This window comes from Erpetoichthys calabaricus, chromosome 17, assembly GCF_900747795.2.
Source record: "Erpetoichthys calabaricus chromosome 17, fErpCal1.3, whole genome shotgun sequence".
Taxonomy (NCBI): Eukaryota; Metazoa; Chordata; class Cladistia; order Polypteriformes; family Polypteridae; genus Erpetoichthys; species Erpetoichthys calabaricus.
Window position 1 is genome coordinate 35,099,527 of NC_041410.2, and position 18,144 is coordinate 35,117,670.

An 18,144-nucleotide genomic window follows, 5' to 3' on the forward strand; every position below is an offset into this window, starting at 1 on the left:
GAAGCTGAAAAGAGGAAAATGAGTGAGTTGGTGGGTGAAATTCAAATGAAGTACTGGAGGAATCTGTACCGAGAGACTGGTGAATTTTCTGGATTTTTTCATTAAAAAGGACATAAGGGAATTCCAAAAATCAGTTGAGTAAAGGTGAGAAGGTAAAGAATCCGGGGGTTGTGTGATATTATTAAGCAGTGAAAACAATGACTTGGTGTTGCCTTAATTGGATTATTATTAATGAAGGATCATTATTTTCAGCTTAAAGATGTACTGGAAAAACCAGACCGCAGTACCATTATTATTTTCTTCCAGCTCCTGCTGGGGAACTGCCAGGTCCTCCCAGGCCATTTGAGAGGTATAGTTCCTCCTGTATATTCTGGGAGTTCTCTCTGCCTTGCACACCTCTTAAGGAAGGCCTCTAGGGGGCATCCTACCTAAATGCCCATACCACCTTGGCTGGTTCCTCTTGACAGGGAAAAGCAGAAAACCTGTAAAATCACTATTTTTTTTAAGGCAACAAATGTGCTGCTTCAGATCAAAATTGAATCAACTCATTTAAGTATGGGATATGTCTAGATGAGTCACAGAGTCCTTTTGAGATTCTTATTATAGCTAACTGCAAAAAATGTTATCAAACATTTTTCCATCCTGTAAGATCTATTTTTTCTTTTTGTCATTAGTTACTGATGGGTTTCTTAGACAGAGCAAGTAATAAACCTTTGACATATTTCTTGGTTGGTTGTGGTACTGTGGAATTGGACAGACCAACTAAGTGGTGATAGGAATGTGGTGGAGACTACTGTCCCTCTGTTTTTTTCACATGAAGAGATTAACTTTCAAAAAACCAACAAATTATAGAAATCTATCTGAGAAATTTACTTCATTCTTGTAACCGGCGGTACGCAGAGCCCAACTGAAAGAGAGAGGCCACATCACAGGCTAAGCAGCCATATTTAATGCTAGCTGATGGAAATTTCCTCTAGTGCCACTAGACATGGCAGCTTTGATAAGAAAGAAACAGCGATCTGTGTTCTCATGCCACCTCTCCTGTTTCTGTAAAAATGGCTAGACAGAAGGAGTGGGAGCATGCCCCTCAGTGATTCCTCACAGGAGATGGTTCTAGAAAATCCAGAGACATTCCATACAGTTAATATTATGATCTTAAATTTTAATTAACATAGTATTGTCTGCTGGTAGTGTTCATTATTTTCTCACTGTGAATTTTCATTCAGTGTTTAAGTGCTTTATATCTCCATAGTGTCATTTATTTGTTCTTTAAGGAGTAATAAGTTTTACCCTAAAATAATTTAAACATGCTATATGACTGTAAGAGGCAGAATTAGTGGTTATTAGACTTACGTGTAAAGCTGAATAACAACATATTAATCTGTTAAGATACAAATTAAAGTGGCCCATTATATTAAGTGCTGCTGAAATATTGGGATTTAGCTGTCCTCATAATGGCCTGTTAAAATCTGTGTCTGTATGCTAGCTGGAGTGCTTGCTTTTTAAGGGCTGCATAATCTTGTATGTGCCTGCTTCATTGCAGACTACACGCTTGTCAGACTACATGTCATTTTTGGCTTTTGGCTTCAGCTAAAATACAGTTACAATTTTCACTCTATTTGCATTTTAGACATATAATTTTAGTATTTTTGGGGGGGTTTTTTGCTGTAAAGTGAACATTTTTTTCAGTTTCTACAGTAAATACTGTATGTGTGTATACAAAAGTAAATATACAGCAGCTGACTTTACTTCAATAAAAGCATCTAGCACAGTCCCGTTATCTTTTGTTGAATGTGTACAACACTTGGCTTTTTTGGTCTATCAGTCCATTTTATATACAAGTGTGTTTCCCTTTCGCAGGAGGCCAAATGAATAGGGTGTATGGGGGACTAACCTCTGTACGGGCAGCAAGATGAGGTAAATGTGTGACAACTAAAGACTACATTTTATGACATAAAAGCTGAGGACAAGTGTGAGAAGTGTTCTGTTATTTCATCTTAATTGCCGTCTCCAGCCTGCTGCCCACATTGTTGAAATACTCCAGTAGGTATAGATGGTCCTCTGTCAACCATGAAAGAATCACAACCAAACTGTATATTATATAGTACCCTTCTATAGTAAACACAGTTTCAAGTCACTTATACATTTTTTTTTTTAATTTTACATTTATGACCCCTTACAGCTTAAGTCAACAGTGAATCAGAAACCGAAACTGGGCCAAGCACCTTGTGGTTTAAAGTTAAAACTTTTAGCATGACATTGAACAGTCCTGATTGTAGACCTTTAGATTTATTTGGTCTTCCACAGAAGCTTTACGGTGGTTTTTGTTTCTGTAGTGACAATAAGGTGAAAGAAGCAAGGCATATGTGACATGCCTCATGGCCAGAAACATATTAAAAATTGAGCAATGGTGGGCTAAGTGTGTTTAAAAAAAGTAAGTCTCCTGAGCTCCGTATTGCTATTGAGTTCATTTTATAAATCCATTGAGAATATGATATAAGAGATAATTTATCATCCTCTTAAAGAATGTCCACTATTTTAACATAATCTTCTCCTGTTAGAGTACTATTGAGGTTTATTTATAGCATAAAATATTCTTAAACTTGTTCCATGTAATTCACAGACGTTGCAGCCTGTTCCAGTAGCGCTGGGCATAATGGAACAACCAGACTTGGATGGGCTGCCACTCCATCACAGTACCAACTCATGAACACACCTACACATTGGCCAGTTTGGAATCACTAAATGTCACCTGAATCTTTGGTAATGTGGGAGGAAAATGCTCAGAGATGAAGAATGTTCAAACTCCAAACATACAAGTGTGTAGGATTTCATTTCAAACCAGAAATCCATAAAGCAGCAGTGCTGACCACTGTGTTACTATGCTGCCGCAAAGTTGCTCATGTTGCTTTTTAATAATTGTGCCAGAAGATTTTCTTATGATCTCCGAGACCTGCATAGACTGCTTTGACCAGAAAAAGAACCAAACCATCAGGTACACCACAGAGAGAGAGTGAATTTGAGTCATTGTCAAACACAGCAGTCCCCATGCCACCAGAGTTTGTCTCGTATCATTAAGTCCAGCACAGGAAGGTATTGTGGTCAAAGCTCTTAAATGTCTTGTCTGAGCAGAAAACAGTTGGCCATTCACAAAATATACATTACAGGTAGTACCCCAGTTACGGACATCCGACATACAAACAACTCATACTTACAAATGGGGCCGCAGCTGCTCCTTCATCTGTCTGGGGGACGCGACACAGTCTCCGCAGTAACTGCTGCTCCGTCATCTTCGGCCTGGGGACGCTGCAAACGGTGGCTGGACGGAGGCTGGAGTGGGGTGGTTTCACTGCTCACGCAGTGTAGTGTCCCACGGGCAGCTCCGGTTGATGAATGGGGAGGTGGGGGACCGCACCCCATTCATTCTCAGTGGGCAGCTGGATGCTCAGCAAGCGGTGACCCGAGGTCCATAGTCACTGGGGTCGCAGCTACCGTGTTTCCCCGAAAATAAGACCTACTCCGAAAATAAGTCCTAGCATGATTTTCAGGCTGCTCTGTAATAAAATCCCTACCCCAAAAATAAGCCCTCATCAAGAACGTCAGCTGAAAAGTAGGGCGCCATGCGATGCAACGCGTGTGCCCGAAACATCCATTAAATTCCGAGGACACCTTGTCACAATATCTCTGAAAAGGATATTTAATGATTACATCCATAAATTAGGGGATGCACCCATTCCAGCAGTATCAGCGTAAGACAGAAACAAAATCCCTGGATGGGGCATCAGCTCATCGCAAGGTGAACACAAGCACACGCATACACTAACGTCATTGTAGCTTCACAAAATCCCCAAACCTTCATGTCTTTGGATGGAAAACTGAGCACACTGTGGAAACTCACCAGGAAAACAAGCAAACTCCAGGCAGGGATCACAAGGGGATGTGACTCCCTGTGAGACAGCAGCGCTACCACTCTGCCACCGTGCCACCCCCGTATGTGTAACTATTAACAGTATTCATTACAGTATTTAAACAAAGTTAACGATTTATCTGTAAAATGTAACATACATAATTTAATGCATTTCATCATGAAAGTGATATCAAGTATACATCTAAGAATTCTAAATGTGCAGAGAGCTGGAAGATCATAAATTTAATGTGTTCTGTGTGGCGATCTATTGCTGCTTGCCGCTGCTGTCAGGTCAGGTGGAAAAACCAGAAGCGAGTAGCGATTAACAACTGGGTTGGTTTTAAGATGACGTTTACGACAGTCTACTTTAATGATAAAGTAAACTACGAGGTTAAAGTGGACATTTCGAGTTAAAGCCGAAATTTCCACTTTAATCACAAAATAGACATTTCCATTATGTCCTTATTTTTTTCTTTGTGGCTCAAATATGCCGTAGTACATTCTGATGGTACAAGGTGAAAAAAAAAAAAAAAACAGCACAGAAGATGGTATGTGAAACTTTTAAAATGTATCATGTCGTTACTTTGGGGAATATGCGACGCTTAAATATAAAAGCACCACAAATGCATTTGTATGTCGCCATTTTGCTTCACCACATCGAACCATTCATCAAACATCGAAGCAAACACATCAATCCGCAGATAATGCTCCTGAGTGGACGGAGGCTGGAAGGGGCGCAGGGGGGCGTTTCACTGCCCGCCGACCAAACAGCCTTGCAGTCTCCCTCGAACGGCTGCCCTGTTCGTTCTCGGTGGGCTGTTGCTGCAGGCAGCATACTGTATGCAAGTGGAGGTGACTGTGTGGTATGTGGGTGGTGAACCGCCCCTCATTGCCCCTATTCATTCTCAATAGCAAGCATGCTTGTACGGTTACATACATAGCAAAGAACTAACCAATGAAGACCTTATGGAACTAGAACAGCAGATGATAGCATTCAGTGAAGAAAACCAGGACCTAGGGACTCCAACAGAAAAGTTTTCTACAAAAGAGTTAGCTGATGCATTTCGTCTCATCGAAGCAGGAATGGCAAAGTTAGAGGAGCAAGATCCTGATACAGAGAGATTCACCAAAGTTTACCGAACAGTTACCGAAGGCCTGAGATGCAACAAGGCTATTTATGATGAGAAAAAGAAAAGCTCCATGCAAACCTCCCTTGATACCTACTTTAAGAGAGCAGTCCTGTCCTCTTCATCAAGTCCATCAAGTTCTACCAACATTGTTTAAGGCTGTACTGTATTTGAAAATGTTTAAGCATTTACTGTGCATGCACAGAAAGGTAAAAATAAATAATATGTTGAAACAAACATCTCTCCAAATTGCATTTATTAAAATAATGTACCTGTACCTTACATACAAATTCAGCTTAAGAACAAACCTACGGTCCCTATCTCGTACGTAACCCGGGGACTGCCTGTATTTCCTGTGCAACTGTAAATGTTAATCTTCAGAAGTAATACATAGTGCATGTGACTGACTTATAATTTATTAAGAGGTGTCCCAGAAAAGTCAAACTGAGACAGCCGTTTGACAAGCTTCATACAGTTGAAAGGCCTTTTGTTTTCATCTTGGTGAAGGCGTTTGTGTTAAGATTCTGAGTATTTTATTTCTTTCACTCTCTCATTTTGCTTTAAATGAAAATATCTTATCTTTGACCTGCAGCCTATACTGTACATGTAATAATAAAATATGAACTGTAGTAGAGTATAAACAGAATCCCAGTTTGTCGTAAGACACAGACATGCTGACAAAGGGGTGAAACAAACTGACTCCATACAGAAGGATGGGAGCATTTTAGAATGTCAATGCCACAACACTAACTAGTTTTAAAACCTCATTCTCATAAAAAACTGTCAGTTTTAAAACTAAGAACACTGTGTTTTAGACTGTCTTATCTATAATACAATAGCAGAAAGCAAGCCAGGTTTTATTTTAGATCATTTTATCTTTTTTTAAAGGAAAAAAAAACCTGTCTTCATAATAACTTGTAGAAATAACAATAAGATTCTGTTTTATATGCCCTTTGGTATAGTGTAATATTTATCTTTTTTTTTTTGTTTAAGTGATGTTTAGCTTTTAAAACTATTTGACTCAGAAAGTGGCAAGAATAAAGAGATGAAGCTGAAGATTCAGATCAGTGTGGGCGTTTCTGCAGCACCTTGTGTTTTTTCAGTAAGCTTTACATTTCTCTTTCAACATAAGCTGATGAATTCCCAGGATTAGCACTCTTTTTTTCATAGAAGCTATCATGTACTTTCAGTAATGGAGAAGAAAGCGATTTGAAGCTTGGAGGGAAACACAGAGGATCTGACCTACATGTACCAAGGACACAACCTCAGCTTGCTAAAAGGATTACCAAAAGAGCACGCAGGGGAGGGGATGGGGGGGGGGGGGGGTGTTTATCTGTGTCATTCACTCTTATGTGTATATAAACTGGGCAGAGAAGTACATGTCAATGATGTCAAATCAATGAATAAGGGTTTTTCAGTGGGTGCACACATCTGTGTGGCTAGTGGTTATGTAGCACAGCTAAAATGGTTTGGGAAATATGCAGTACAATAAAAGTAATCTTCTTCCATTCTTCTTTTTTAACCTTCTTTTTCCTCTACAGGGCTGCAGTAATGCTGAACTAGCCCCAGACAGCATGGCTGTCAAACTCATGCACACTCAGACACACTCCTACTGAGCTAATTTGAAGCTCTTGATCAGCCTAACAATGAGATGTGGGATGAAACCAGAGTACCTGGAGAAAACACGCACTGATACACGAGAATGTGTAAACTATAAACACAGTGTCTGGACTTGGAATCCCATCACCAGAGCTGTGAGACAACAGCGTTAACCAGCATTATCTTGTGTTTCCAGTATGTAAAGGGTAAATCTTAAGAATTAGTAGTTTATCTGAAGACTTCTAATAAATAGATATATCTACTGTGTTGCATGTTTTTATTTTAGGAATATGTCTTTTTGCACCAATCACCCTGTAATATTTCCTTGACCTATCCTCTAAGTGATTGCCATGAATTTTATATCACCTGTACCCCATTTCTTTGTCAATTGTATGCTCTGCTCAAAGTGTTCATGTCTATGGGGTTAAGGAGTGAGGTTTTGATTTGTAACACATCCACTGAAAGTGATTTCAACTAAATGAACTGTCACTTTCTATTTGTCTTTTTAGTCATGCCCTTCTGTGCACATATCATAAGTAAATAAGACTTTAGAATTAACAGTCACATGTAAGCAGAGGTGGGCCAGTCATGTTTGTGTGTCAGAGTTAGAAGAAAGATGAAGTTTTGGTAGCATTGACATGAAAATGAATGGAGTTGGGTAGGGGAATCTGAATATAACTAGCAGATAAAGTTATGTAATCATTTGTTAAAAGTAATAAATAAAGGAGGCGGGCAGAATGGAGCCACTGTGGAGTGGTGGCTCTGAGGCAAAGGATCAGTGCTGGTATCCAGAAGGTTGTCAGTTTGACTCCCCATTACTGCCAAAAGACAAACAAACAATGTTAGCACTGCTGCCTTGCCACAAGGAGACCAGGGTTCACGTCCCAAGTGCTTCCTATGTGGAGTTTGCATGTTCTCCTCATGTCTACATGGGTTTTCATCCAGGTGTTCCAATTCCTCCCACAGTTCAGAGACATGCAGGTTAGGTGAACTGGCATTGCTAAACTGTCTTTGTGTGTGTTTGTGTGTGGATTGGTCCCTTGTTCAGGTGTTGTTCCTGCTTTGCGCCCAATGATTTCTGGGATTGGCTCCAGCTGTCTTGTGATTCTGCCCCAAGTGAGGTTAGATGGAGCAGATAGAATAAAGAGGGAAAAACAGCTGCAGGTTCAGTTTGTTGTTGACTTGTAGCCATTAGCAAAGATGATGTGTAGAATTGCAAATGATTACAATTATTTTGGAAATTAGAATTAGAAAATATCTACAAAGCCCCTAATATTAGTATAGAGTATAGGTTTATATCCTTCCTCTTTTGAACAATTCCAAACCTTCCTTTTTAATAAGGAACCATACTGTTTTAGCAATTTTTATTATTTATAATCTGAAGATCTGACTGCACTCTACTTACCAAGTGCACCCTTGTCTGCATTGCTCATACATATATCCTTTTCTGCACTGGGGAGTGCAAAGGCCACCACAAAACACTCCACACCATCGGCCATCAGGGCTAGGCCTGCCACAAAGAAGAGAGTCCATTGAAATCGTCCATGTCCGCACTCTTCAATAATGGCTTCATACTGGTGTGCCAGTTGTTCTTCATCCTGCATTTTGTCAGCTGTACTATCTCTGTGGTCAGCATAATCCATTGCCCTTGCTGCTTTCTTGTTGGTTCGAATGTCATCAGGATGGGGAATGCCCTGGTATTCACCTTCATAAATTTCGTCATCTTCATCATGCCCTTCTGTTGCGTCACTTGCTGCATCTTCTTCCTGTGCTGGGTACTCACCACCATGATAGTATCCATCCTGTTCTCCCCCTTCTTCAAATGTAGAGTAGGTGTTGCCACCTTGATAAAAATTAGTATTATTTCCAAACCGGTCATCCATTTTTACTTGCAGGTGGTCAATAAAAGAAAGGCAGTCAAAGATATTCCTAAGGAGTCTTCAGCTATACTAGCATAGTATTTGATGTCACTTCTCCAGGGTGTCCGTTAATATCTAAGAAAAGTTGGTGGATATAAATTTGCCTCTCGAAGTAGGCTGGTTAATTTGAGAATCCTCAATTTTCAGATAGCTTCCTTCTCCACTAACATTTGTTCAATTTGGCAAAGGCTCGTATTCTGTAAAACAGAAGAATACATTTATAAAAGTTAAATCCATTTAAATATAAACTGCAGCTGACACATTAACTATCCATCTCATTAATTTTTACCCCCAGGTTATCTCACATCCATCCCCCTCAGTTCCTAGCAATCACTTTGGTGTTTATTTGTATCTTACAGCCCACACATAAACACTGCCAATAATCTTTTATTCTTTTTGTTGTTCCCTTTGGCTTGTCCTGTGTGATTTGATTCCATTTAGTCTCAAAGTCTTCATAATCTTTTTCTAATAATAATCTAGTTATAATTCTGTCTGCTTCATGGCGCTGTAACCCTAAATAACAGCTCTCAGTGGAGGCCAGAATTAGAGAATGACATCTGGCATAGCTACTGGCCTGAAAGCAATAAAAGTAAAATAAGGTTGACAAACAATATATTACCAACTGAGCATAAACTTGAATGCATTTACGAATGTTACATTATTATTTGCTTCTTTGATGGCAAACAGAAATGGACATTTTCTTACTTTCCACCTACAGTAAATGCTAATATCAAGCAGCTTCAAGGGGAAGGTGCTAAATATTAACACATGATACTGATCCACAATGTTATTTGAGCAGGAGGATACAATTAAAATGACTACACACAACATTAAACGCAAAAATATTAACAGCAATGGCAAAAATCATATCACTGTCCAGAAAGATTTTGCACTTGGGATCAGATGAAATATCTTATCAGCAAAACTGCTAATGACTATCATAGGCTGTTTTGGCTGCAAAAAAGTTAAAGCAAGTATTGTGGGACAATAAGGACCTAGAGATGTGCACCAGATTATTCAGTGAAGATAACATGAGCCAGTGTACAACTGCCCAAGGAAGAAACAAATTATTTTAGCTATGGTTCATCTGAACTTGAGTCTACAAAAAAGACAATCAAACTCTAATAGAAAACATGCTGATCACATAAAAAATCATAAATAATTAGAAAGCCTAACTGAACATGGATAGCATATATGAGACAGTTTCTAAGCAACCACAAAAGCCACCAGTAAGAGAAAGGTTTTAAGGAGAAAATCACAGACAGACAAGCTGTTGAGACATAACTGTTTTATGTGCTAGACTATTTCACAAAATAATCAATAGAGCTGCTGGTTTATTAAGATGGATTTCACAACTTTACTATAAGTGTGTATGCATGCCTTGTACTGTAGATGTTCTGTCTAGACACCAGAATGATATGAAAATGACTACAAGACGGATACAAAAAGAGAAAACACAAATCAGCTTGAAGTTCTTTAAATATAAACACAAACAATCTGGCACCTAATCCAAATGACTAAATCTAGAGCACTAGACACTACCAAAACCCAATACAGTGATCCCTCGCTATATCGCGCTTCGCCTTTCGCGGCTTCACTCCATCGCAGATTTTATATGTAAGCATATTTAAATATATATCGCGGATTTTTCGCTGCTTCGCGGGTTTCTGCGGACAATGGGTTTTTTAATTTCTGGTACATGCTTCCTCAGTTGGTTTGCCCAGTTGATTTCATACAAGGGACGCTATTGGCAGATGGCTGAGAAGCTACCCAGCTTACTTTCTCTCTCTCTCTCTCTCTCTCTCTCTTGCGCTGACGTAGGGGGGTGTGAGCAGGGGGGCTGTGTGCAGCTGCTTCCTGAAGGACATGCTGCACGGTGCTTCGCATACTTAAAAGCTCAAAGGGCACGTATTGATTTTTGACTTTATTTTTCTGTGGTTATCTCTCTCTCTTCCTGCTCCTGACAGAGGGGGTGTGAGCTGCCGCCTTCAACAGCTTTGTACCGGCGGTGCTTCGCATACTTAAAAGCCAAAAAGCCCTATTGATTTTTTTTTTTGACTGCTTGCTTTGTTCTCTGTCTCCTGACGCGCACTCCTTTGAAAAGGAAGATATGTTTGCATTCTTTTAATTGTGAGACAGAACTGTCATCTCTGTCTTGTGATGGAGCACAGTTTAAACTTTTGAAAAAGAGACAAATGTTTGTTTGCAGTGTTTGAATAACGTTCCTGACTCTCTACAACCTCCTGTGTTTCTGAGCAAATCTGTGACCCAAGCATGACATTCTAAAAATAACCATATAAACATATAGTTTCTACTTCGCGGATTTTCCTATTTCGCGGGTGGCTCTGGAACGCAACCCCCGCGATGGAGGAGGGATTACTGTATATAGCCCAAATTCAAAATCAAAAAAAGTAGCAAAATTTCAAGTCTTCAAGACACAACTATAGAAAGCACACACAATTATTTTTTGTATCAATCCACGGTCTCGGACAACTTAGAAGTTGTCAACTTTGACCTTTTCAACCACGATATGATGACTTCCAGTTGTCCCTCCATAGGAACTGGGACTTGCTAACAGCAAGAGATTACTCCAAGACTCAAAATAGAAGCACCTGTGGAAAAACAAAATGTCGGAGTGGAAACAATGGTAATATAATATTAAAAATGTAAATATTTCCAAACAAAAACTGGAAATAAAAAAGAAGTAGATTTTTGAATTCAGTACAATCCCAAACCCCCAAAACCCAAAAATGCAAAATTAACAGTGAAATAAAAAAATCTTGCCAAATCATAACAGTAGGTCTTGCTATTGTACACTTTTAAAAACGAAGGTTTCTTAATGGCACTTTACTGAGTTGGATGGCTTCTTATAGAACCATTGCTTGACAAAGAACCATCTCATTCTGGCTAAGGTTCTTTGTATATTAAATTAGTTCTTTGGACTTTGAAAGTGATCCTAATATGTGGACAAAATAGAAACCTTTATTGGATAGCAGACTACCCAGCAGGATACAGCAGATCAAGAAAACTTGAACTTAGCCTGAGTTGTATGCAGCAATATCTGCAATCTGGAACCCCTTGGTGTTTTTACAAATATATTTCCATCTATTCAGGGTTATTTATGGATCCTTGGATCTGAATAAGTAAAGGTTATTTCTGGAACCTTCATGTGGATGGTTCTTTTGGGAACCAAAAATGGCATTGCTCTAAATAACCACTTTGGCATATTTATTTTTAAGAATGTATGACTTTCCCTAGCCTTAGTCTCTTTGTCTTTTCTTTACTGATTTATTTATTTAGCTGTCTTTTGTGATTTCTTTTAAAATATTTGTTAATATAAACATTTTTGTTCTCTTTTTGGTATTCACTTATTTTTCATTTTTTTGTTTTTCAGGCATTTTCTAATTTTCCTTGGGACTTTTTAGGTTCTCTGTATAATTTTATGTTGGCCTTGTTCTATGTATTTAGAACCTAAGACGTTGGTGCCTCCAAACACTGCAGCTCTATGGGCTGCCCTCGGCCTTTACAAAGGCTGCGATTCCTCAGCACTATTAGCAACTGTTTTTATTGTTCTCGTCATGTGCTTGCAAGTTTTGTTTTTGATTCTTCAAGTTAACGAAAACTTTTGATTTTGATTGTGTTTGATCATTTTGTATCCTCTTGTTGTTCAGTTTTTGAATTCTTGTCTTGTCTGAACAAACTCAACTTTGTTCATTTGGTTTTATGTTCAGGCCACAAAGCCTGACTTTTGAGTTTTGGGCAAGGCATGGTAAAAGTTGTGTCTGTTTTCAAATTTTAAAGAGCTGAAGCAGAGGCCAACAAATCCATTTCTTCAGAGATTTCAAATATTAAATTCAATGTAAAAACACTTAAGAGATATATTTTTATATATGCACTCAATTTCAAAAGAGAATAATTGAACTGTCTTTCGAATGACTTTGTGTTATATTTTTTAGCACTATGCCGTTTCAGTTTCTGGAAGCACTTTGTAAGGCTAAAAACAATATAGCACAAATTAGAGAAAACAAATGCATTCAGCATTTGCTACTAAAATGACATTTCCAGAACACAAATTAATTGTCCCACTATTACATTGAGAAGACATGTTTGGTAAATATTAATTTTATACAAATAAACAGAACCGTGCTTGTGGTCCCCTTTCATGTTAATGCCAATTTTTTACCAACCTTCTTGCCATAACATATTAACATGGGAAAGGCGCAGTAAGTAGGCTGTTGAAATAGCTGGGCAGTTCTAGCTGGGGTGATGAATGGGTTGAATTTTTAGGTTTACAAAGGTTGGATAAGATATGCCAACAACACCTTTCTTTCTTTCTTGTTTGGTACTAGTGATATTTGTTTATGTCACATGACCCAGAATTTTAGTACTCTCTCCAGGAACCTGCAGTCATCTAAAAACTATGGAACACTGGTCACTAGTGTGTGAGTGTGCCTTGTAGTGGACTGGGGTCTAATTCACATACTACCAAGATACTGCATATCATACGAAGATGACCAGAAAGTGGCAAAAGGGTCTTTGCTACTCTTGCAAAAGAATTAGCAGTAATGTGTAATTTGTCCTACAGGTGGGACTGTTCTTCCTGTTAAGCAGGCTATTTATGTCTGAAATACATTACAGTGTACATTTAATTTAATAAAAAAACTAGTATTCATATTATATTGGCAAAAGAAGTATTTTTAACATTAAAGGGCAATATTCATATTATGAATACAAGCTCTGATTACAGTAAATAAACACTACCAATAACTATTTTTCAATCACAGTCCAAATGTGCTTTCTAATTTGAAATAAACTGAAGTGGCATATTATAAATCAAGGTTTAATTAGTCAGCATTAAAAGCAGGCAGACAGCAGATGCTGAAAAAAATCTTTCTTCTCTGCCTAATTAACAGTTCCAGTTTCATCTTCCTACAGCCCAAGGCCAGAGCCCTGAGTCATCACTAATTCAAATAATTCAAAACCAGTAGTTTCTAATAAGAGTGCACACTTAAATTTGCCAATTAATTGGGAGAATTGTTATTCTTTCCTTTCAGAAGGACAGCACAGAAAAGCCTGTTAAAGTATTTGGAATCATTATAATTGTTTTACACTTTACTGTTTCTTACCAGATATTCCCACAATATTGACCGTTCTGAAAATTCACAAATACAAAACTAGCTAAAATGTATGTTGTCATTGCCACGATCAGCCATTATGGTAGTGTCAGAACCTAAATTTGGCAAACACATGTCCAGAAATGAAGTCTTAATTAATCCCACTCTAAGAGTAATGCTGAAAAGTGGTAAGCTTAGCCACTTATAAGAGATGTCCATCTGGTTCAAAACTGTGACCATGGCAGTGGATTTACACTTCAGGAATTCTTAGAGTTCATTGGCAAGGACCACAGCTGAACTATCCCCCCAAATGAGTACTTCCACAAGTTTTGCTGTGCTTTTAAAGTACTAAATGCCTTTGGGTTCACACAGTCTCAAAATTTTTACCTTCCATATTCAGTTACTTGGCCATTACTGGTTGGCATGTTGTGTCGAGTCAAGTTACGTTTATGTTCATGTGTACATAGCAAAATGAATTTCTTGCTTGCATGTTTCACCAGAACAGGTGACAAACTAAAATTCCAAATAAATAAAATATACATAGCTTGCAACACATATACTTTATGTACATTTATACAGTATATGCTGTATATACAATATGATTTTGCAAATTATATGTGTGTGTACATATATATGTCATGCATGCACCCAGAGAGAACACCCTAAGAGCTAAGGTAAAAATGGTAATACCTCCATGTGGCAAGAGCTAGTGCTGATGGTCACTCCTCTTCAACTCAGTACTGCTCCGCGGAGAGATCGCCTAGCCACACCACTGGTAGACAGACTAAGCCACGCCCCAGGGATCTGATAGATGAAGGTCATCTTTTGGTTTGTGGCCCCTCCTAGTAATATAGTAGCAATAGTCACCTGTATTATCATTTTGTCTTTGATTTAATTAAAAGGGGATCTCTGGGTTGGTACCCCAATATTTTGCACCCATGTCTATCCCTGTTTAAGATACACACACACACTCTCTCTATTAGTTATAATATTTGTTTTATGATTGTTCAGCAACCATATAGGTAGAAACTATCCCTGAATCTACAGTTGGTAGTGTAAGTGCTGCCAATGGCTGTTTATAATTACCCAGAAGGGAAAAGTGGCTGTGCTGAGTGGCTTCGGTCGTTAGTTAAGCTGCATCTTTCCAGTGCTGCGAATATTGTATGTGTCCTGATGTTTGGGGAACTTCATTCAGGGCTTACTCATTTGAGGTGAAGAGAAATACTTTGATGATTGGCTGACCAGCACACAAGAAAATTATTATACCAGAGTGAAAAAGTCAAATCCACAAAGGACAGGACAGATGGACAATATTGTTTTATATCTTTGTTTTGTTATTCCATCTTTTTTTAGTAAATTAAGTATTATTCTCAAGGATAACGATATTAATTGTACACTTGTAAACTCTTTTGAAGTAAAGAGATAAGAATGTCATCACCAGTCCTTTATCACACTTTGTCAACATACAGGAAAAATAAAATCTGAATCATCTCAGGTTTACAAGATATAGATTTTTGGCAATTTTTCATCACTTTTTCCATTGCAGGGCTGATAGAAGCAAATGCCTATCCCTGCAAGACTGAGCCTGACACAGGTCGGGATGCCAGGGTACACTCATGCACACTTCCGCATTCTTTCACCATAAAGCAAATTTAAGGTGACAAGTGAACCTATGAATCTCAAGTATGTTAAAGGAAACGGAAAGACTCAATTCTTGTTATGTGCAATAAGCTTAGTATGCGTGCAAAGAACTGAACCTATGTCCAGCAGCAACAATGATAAACAGTGTGCCACCAAACTGTCTTAGTAAGTAATCAGTAGACCTGTTTTTGGTGACGTCTGCCTGAGTAGAGAGATGGGGGGAAGGTGGTGGTGGTGGGGGGTTTGGGGGGGGGGGTTGGAGATTAGAGGAGATACCATGGACAGCTATATTTAATTGCCTCCTCTAGAATTCGAACACTAGACGGAGCACATCATTTATTGTGAAATGTAGGCTACTTGACATCTGAGAGTAATTAAACTCAAACCATTGTGTCTTCAGATTCTCTTTTTCTTTACAGTATCTCTCTTTGCTCAGTTTTTATACTGCCTTTTTAAGATAATCATGTGTAATTTTCAGCTTTTTCAGGAGATAGAATACTTAGAACTATGGTACTTCCTCCTATCTGTAAAGCAGGCCGCGTCTTGTTTGTGTGGCGTATACAGTATTTTGAACAAATCTCTACACATATTCTCTCTTTTTAATAATCTGTTGTAAATGCAAGTAAGTCATATAATCCTATATTGTTGCTGTTCTGGTAATTATTTTCTGAATCAATATTTTTAAGTCCTGTGCATATCTTATCAGTTAGTATTAGATTCAGTGTAGAAAGCATTATGCATAGGAATTTTGAACGTAAAGGATTTTTTGTTACACTTATAAAGCAAATTTTAAAAAAATAAAACTCATTACAAGCCTTGCAGCTACTGAATACTGCATTAGCATTTAATTTAGTTTACTTTCTAAATAATGGATGCTATACAGTGCCTAAATACATCTGTAATGTTAATATACTTTTCACAGCTGCTCCAAAATCATAGGTTTGTTTTGAATTTAATCTTTTGCAATCCATTTTGAATCACAACAGCTAAGCAGGATTCAACAAGAATGACAGCATCGTATCAGCTATTGATTGAGCTTCCCCATTGTCATTAATATTACTCTAAATGAGTCAGGTATGGCACCAATGAAGCGTCGGCGTGTGTATGAGTGAGACCTGCAATTAACCTGCCCTATTCAGTGTTTTTCCTGCCCTCTGCCTGCTGCTGCTGGGATAGGCATAGATGTTGTTAATCTTGAATTAAGTTTGATACTGGATGAATGGTTAGATAGTATCAATAGCAAGAAAAGAACACATCACATCTAGTGCTGACAGAAACAATTGTTATGCACTGTGTGTCTGGGTACACTTTCTTTGCCAATTGGAGTGGTTTTAGTTCTTACACTTTACATTGCTGTAGTGAACCGACTTCTTAAAGACTTATAAAAACAGTAAACTTTCACTTGAGTTGCAAAAAAATGACAAAATATTTGTTAAAAATAACAATACATTCATTCACAGTCTCCATAGTGTGCATGTGGCACAGTCATCAATCATGAGGCTTCACAACAAAAGCTGTTGTCACATGTGAAAAGACACGTCACAAAAGGCTGGATTGGCAGCCTGTCTTTTAAAGTAACAGTAACAGGATCTGACCTCTTATGTGTCAATTGTCAAATAACAATTTCCATTAAAATTGTAATATTTTAAAAATCTGTTAAGAGTAATGAGGGTATAACTTGTCAAGCTTTGGTCACAGAGTTGCACGGGAGACAGTGTGTCCAGGGAAGATTAACTTTATTGCTGAAAAGGCAGGAACAGACACAAGAGTTTATTCAACAGGAGTTTATTACACGAGACATAGCTTCACCATTCAGCTTAAAAAAACATGAAGACTTTTTCGTTGAGTGGGTTCAGTGTCTCGGAAGGTTCTGTGTCTTGGAAGCAGCAGCTGAGCTAGACGTGGTCTAGGAAAGAGAGGTCAGAAGTGTGACCAATTGGTCGGCCGGGGCTCTGCCTTTTAAATGTTCTAAGTATTGTGCGAGAAGCATGTTATGCGGTAAGGGTGCAAAGCCGCAGCTGATCTCGCAAAGAGCTGGTTAAGAGTGTGTTCGTTTCCCATTGAAATATTGTTTAGGTGGGGGTTTTTGAAGGCAGTTGTGTTTCTTTGCCATTGGTTTACTGTTTAACCGAGAGTCAGCTCACAGCTAAGAGAGCATCAGTGCACAGCAGCCAGCGTTGGTAGTAATACGGTGTAGAGGAGGTGCAGTCAAGGACGGCAAATAGGCCAGGACAGGACAGCAAAATTATATATTGTAACAGATATGAAATGCCAAAAAGAATAGTTTTGAATATGCATCACCCTTTGTTAGAGAAAGTAGTACAATTAGGAGAGAGCATTAAAGAGAATGAATGGTTAATTATTGCCAGTACTACCATTATAGATAGCAATTGTTTGTAATACTATATCAAAAGAAACATTCCGAAACTGGATTAATTACGTATTTCTAATATTTTCTGCAGTGGGGGTTCCATGTTGATGCAGAGGATAGTTAGCATCAGTGTGTCACATGGAATTTAAGTCTCTTTTTTGCCTGATAATGTCTGTGTAGATATTCCACGTTTTGGGTTTTCTCAAAGTATTCTGTTTTTCTGCATTGTCCGAAAGACATGGTAGTTAATTGGATTGGTGAAAAGCCAGAGGTGGTCCCTATGCTTCAGTAATGGGATGGACAGTAAAAGATGGAGATCTTACAGTTACAACATCTTATAATTCAATAATATTTAATCTCTCTGAAATAACTGTACATGTATGTGTATTATACATTTTAAAAATATACATCCCCAAAGTCAATTGGCATTGGCGACACAGATGTCCACTTTGACACTACAATTACA

The 18,144-nt window shown here is 38.3% G+C and overlaps 1 protein-coding gene across 2 annotated transcripts in view; it reads right to left on the minus strand.

The window, feature by feature from the left end:
- Positions 1-18,144, minus strand: part of LOC114667560 (synaptic vesicle glycoprotein 2B-like) — a 178,242-nt gene that overhangs the window by 78,150 nt on the left and 81,948 nt on the right. For both annotated transcript variants that reach the window (XM_051920841.1, XM_028822904.2), the window contains exon 2: positions 8,039-8,749. In XM_051920841.1, coding sequence (XP_051776801.1) covers positions 8,039-8,516 — 478 coding nt within the window. In that variant the 5' untranslated portion in view covers positions 8,517-8,749. The remainder of the gene's footprint in view (positions 1-8,038; positions 8,750-18,144) is intronic.